The following is a 4,073-nucleotide window of genomic DNA, read 5'->3' on the forward strand; positions in this document are numbered from 1 at the left end:
ACAATTAACATTTTACAGTTTTTTAAATCACTAGTAATACTGTTTTGTTTTAAGAATTTTTCTGTTATTAATATAGAGTCTAGTACCGCCCTTCTCCTTCCTTCTCCTTCCCCTGTTGTGTGCAGATAATATTTTGCCTCCAGGAGTCTTTGGTGTAATTATATGTGGTATTTTACATTATTACTAGTGATGCTACATTTGAGTGTATTGTCAAAAGAATGACAGGTGAGGAACTGTGAGAGGTTCCATGAAAAAAAAAAAAAAGGCAGAGGGCCTTTTCCCTCAGATGTGTTTTGTTCCCTGGGTTGATCTTGGATGTGATTTGTGCCTGCTGTGTGGAACATTTACGTTGACTTCATAAGACATGCTTATTCTTGGGTGTCAGAACAGTCTGGTGAAAGGACATGCTGGGTGCTGTGCCAAGTGCACCCTGAATCTGGATCTGGCCTTCTGCCTTGCTTTTGTGCTTTCCAGATACATTTTACAGTATGTGCCAGGCAATTGTGTTTAAATTGGTCTGTCCTGAGAAAAAATTCTGGGAAAGCTGCTCTGCCGATATTTACTATGTGTTTACTGGTGTTTTTTACTTTTTTTTTTTTTTTTTGAACTCAGCCTTCCTTGGATCATTGCTTACTTTGTTACATTCATGTATAAAACTACACTGAAACTGAAGTCATGTTGTCTAAAGCACTAAACTACAGTCCTCCCCAGTTTTTTAGGGTCCTCACATCCTAGGTCTCACAGACACAGATCTGCACAGGTTGGTGAGAGCCGACACTGCCACCACTCCACACTCACGCACGTGCCACCGTCATTTTCATTTTGTTTAGGCTTCTAGGTAGAAGTGATGACTGTGCTGAGTTCTTGGTTGGCGTTCCTTTATAGTCACTAATCCTTTCCATGTGTCTACTGGCCACTCGACCATCATTATTCTTGTGCAGTCTTTATTCAAATAATCCTTCTAGTTTTTCAAACTGGTTTTTAATGTAATTGAATAATTTATTGAGAGATTTTCATGGGTGAGTGTAGGTTGGGTCAAATGTTTCTTTGGCGTCTATCGATAATAATCATGAATTTTCTCCTTAGCCTGTTGGTGTGATGGGTCCCTGTATGTTGAATCAGCCTTGCAAGCCTGAGATATATCCCAGCAGTCATGTTGTGTAATTCTTTTTATAAGCTCTTGAACTTGATTGGCTACTAATTTTGTAAACTTCAAATTCTTGGGCTTACACTGAACATGGCAAGGGGCTGGATGAAGGAAGGCAGAGTTGCTCTACAAACTATTTGTCAAAATAAAGTCACTCCTAAGTGGGAAATAATTGATTGATATCTTATAACTGTAATTTTCAGGATGTTGATATATCAGTGATGATACAATTTCAAATTACAGTCTTACAATAATTTAAATATTTAAATACACGTATTTAAATATTTTCTAGAGTCACATTGTGCAGATGTGAATCAAACAACACAGAAGAGTTCATTACCTACAGAAGGTAATATTCTTCCTTATTTTGTGGCCTACACTGTGGGAATGAGAGTTGATCTTGTTAACATACAAAAATTAATTCCTTGTCTGCTGGACAGATTTAGGATGAGGAGGAGAATCTGGTGATGTTAGTGTTATGTGGTGAGGGCCTATGAACACTTGCTTCTAAACCTTTGCCATCTTAGAGTGATGGGAAGACTGTGGGGTTAGAGCCCTCCCAGGTCTGTGCTGAAGCATTTCTTTCTTTATCTGGTCAGATGAGCATCAGTTGGATGTGACTTGTGAGGACTTCAGTACTCCAAAAGGCAAGTGACATTGAAGGAGGAGAGTTGAGATAGTTGATGCAATGTTTATTGTAAGCAAGGCTTGTTCACAGCTATTTCTGCTCCTGTTAAGGTGATGACATCATTGACTTTGCTCACAGGTGATTGTAACAGATGATGTTGTTAAGTAATCACCACTCAGCAAACTTGTATCCATTATGGACTCTTTCAGTCAGTATACAGGCAATGTGAGGTTTTATGGTACAAGATGTGTGTGTAATCTACAGGCTTTTAATTTTTACATTAGGAGATGAATAATGTATTTCATTATGATAGATTGAACATACAGAAACAAATAAATGTGAGAAAAATCTAATATTTCTGGAATATTTTCATCAGCCAAGCAATGTTCTAGTGTAATTCAACATAAGCTGCAATGTTCTAGTGTAATTCAACATAAGTTATATAGACTTAACACACAAGGTTTCCTTTTCTCATTCTCTTTGTGTGTGTCCAGCTAACACTACAGTAACTGTACAGATGGGTAAGAAGGTTCTGCTGAGCTGCCCTCCTGTTACACTGACAAAGGCTGTAGTAATAACATGGATGATAGCCCCCAGAGCCGGACCTGTCTGCATAATAGCCTACAAAGCAGACACAAAGGAGACCAGGGAAAACAACTGTACCGACAGGAGAATCACCTGGGCCTCCACACCTGACCTGAGTCCTGAGCTGCAGATCACCACAGTGGCCCTTGAGCATGCTGGATATTACTCATGTGAGATAGCAGTAGCTGATGGGTATTTCCAACAAGGACATGACCTCCAAGTGCTAGGTAAGTGACACTATTACATAGTATGGTATTTCAGGTCACCAGATTTTAGATAGAAACAAATGTCTTTGTAATTTGTGACACAACTTAATATTTTTCCCCTTCTATCTCTACAGTCCCCCCTGAAGTAACCCTAATTCTAGGTGAAAATAGAACCGCAGTGTGCGAGGCAAGTGCAGGCAAGCCGGCTGCGCAGATCTTCTGGACTCCAGATGGGGATTGTGCCACTAAGAGTGAACCACACAGCAATGGCACCGTGACTGTCAGGAGCACATGCCACTGGGAGCAGAACAGTGTGTCTGCTGTGGTCTGCTCTGTCTCCCATTCGGCTGGCAACTGGACTCTGTCCATAGAACTGAGTAGAGGTGAAGAGCACAGCTTTAAATTTTTCGCCTTTATTTATTTATTTATTTATTTATCTATTTATTTATTTATTTATCTATCTATCTATCTATCTATCTGTCTATTTATTTATTTATTTATTTTTGTTTGTTTGTCTGTATATGTATGTAAGTACAAATATATGCACGTATTATTTGCTTATCTGTCTATTAGCATGGGAACTTTTCCCCTTATATAACTGGGAAGTATTAATAATACTTAATGTGTATTTAATTATTTCAAAATGTTTGCTGATGTCTATCAAGCACAAAAACTAGACTTGATCTTAAAATAAGAGGATGAGTTTTATTTGAATTATAGTTGGTAAGATTTTCTGATTTTTAAAATTACCTAAAACTTTAGGAGTATTTATAATGACTTTAAAACTGTTTGCCTCTAATTTCTTCTTTAGAACTTATCAAACTGACTTGACTTTCTACCCTTGCCTGTATTTACAGTTACTCCCTTCTCCCTGCATTCCTTGCTGACCATTCTTTATGTGAAATGTAGCCTTTTGGGGATTGTTCTGTTCATCATAGGATTTGGATTTTTCAAGAAGAGAATTAATCTCAGGTAGGAATCTAAACCTGAAATGTTAAGTCTCAGTAGAAAAAAAACCCACCAACACATTGTCCTAAGTTGGTGTTCACAGTGGAATGGCAAAGTGTGTTATGTGGCCTCACATGGGTGTTCTGCCAGCCCCTTTTCAGCATCAGGCTTTTTGAATAGTGGAGCCCAAGCACAGGTGCCCACAGCTCTGGAAAGAGCGTCTGCCTTGCTGCAGTTATGACCAAGGAAGCACCTATCCTGGCCCCCTCTTTTAGGATTTCAAGTTAGAAATAAAGTTGTTGGAACATTATAAGAGTTTGTTTAGAAGTTTTAGATTTCTGTTTTCTTCTGTTCATTCCCGATCAATTGTACTTATGGTGTTTGTTTTTGTTTTATGCATTTCTAGAATATGAAAATCCACATTTTTGGAAGCCTATTTTGTAGACACAATGCATAAAAACAGCCATTTGCAATCAAGTTTCTGGTTGAAATCCAGCTTACCTGTTCCTGATGTCTTCATGTTTGTTAGAATTCATGCAACAGGTGGAAGCCATGCAGT

The 4,073-nt window shown here is 38.4% G+C and overlaps 1 protein-coding gene across 1 annotated transcript; it reads left to right on the forward strand.

Annotated features, from left to right (window-relative positions):
- Positions 1-218: 218 nt before the first annotated feature.
- LOC129689845 (cell surface glycoprotein CD200 receptor 2-like) lies at positions 219-3,542 on the forward strand. The gene is made up of 4 exons (XM_055625244.1): positions 219-225; positions 2,270-2,587; positions 2,701-2,949; positions 3,424-3,542. Exons 1-4 carry the CDS (start codon positions 219-221, stop codon positions 3,540-3,542), a joined length of 693 nt encoding a protein of 230 aa, XP_055481219.1.
- The last annotated feature ends 531 nt before the right edge of the window (positions 3,543-4,073 follow it).

The sequence above is a fragment of the Psammomys obesus genome, unplaced genomic scaffold (genome assembly GCF_907164565.1).
Source record: "Psammomys obesus unplaced genomic scaffold, mPsaObe1.curated_primary_1811, whole genome shotgun sequence".
Lineage (NCBI taxonomy): Eukaryota > Metazoa > Chordata > Mammalia > Rodentia > Muridae > Psammomys > Psammomys obesus.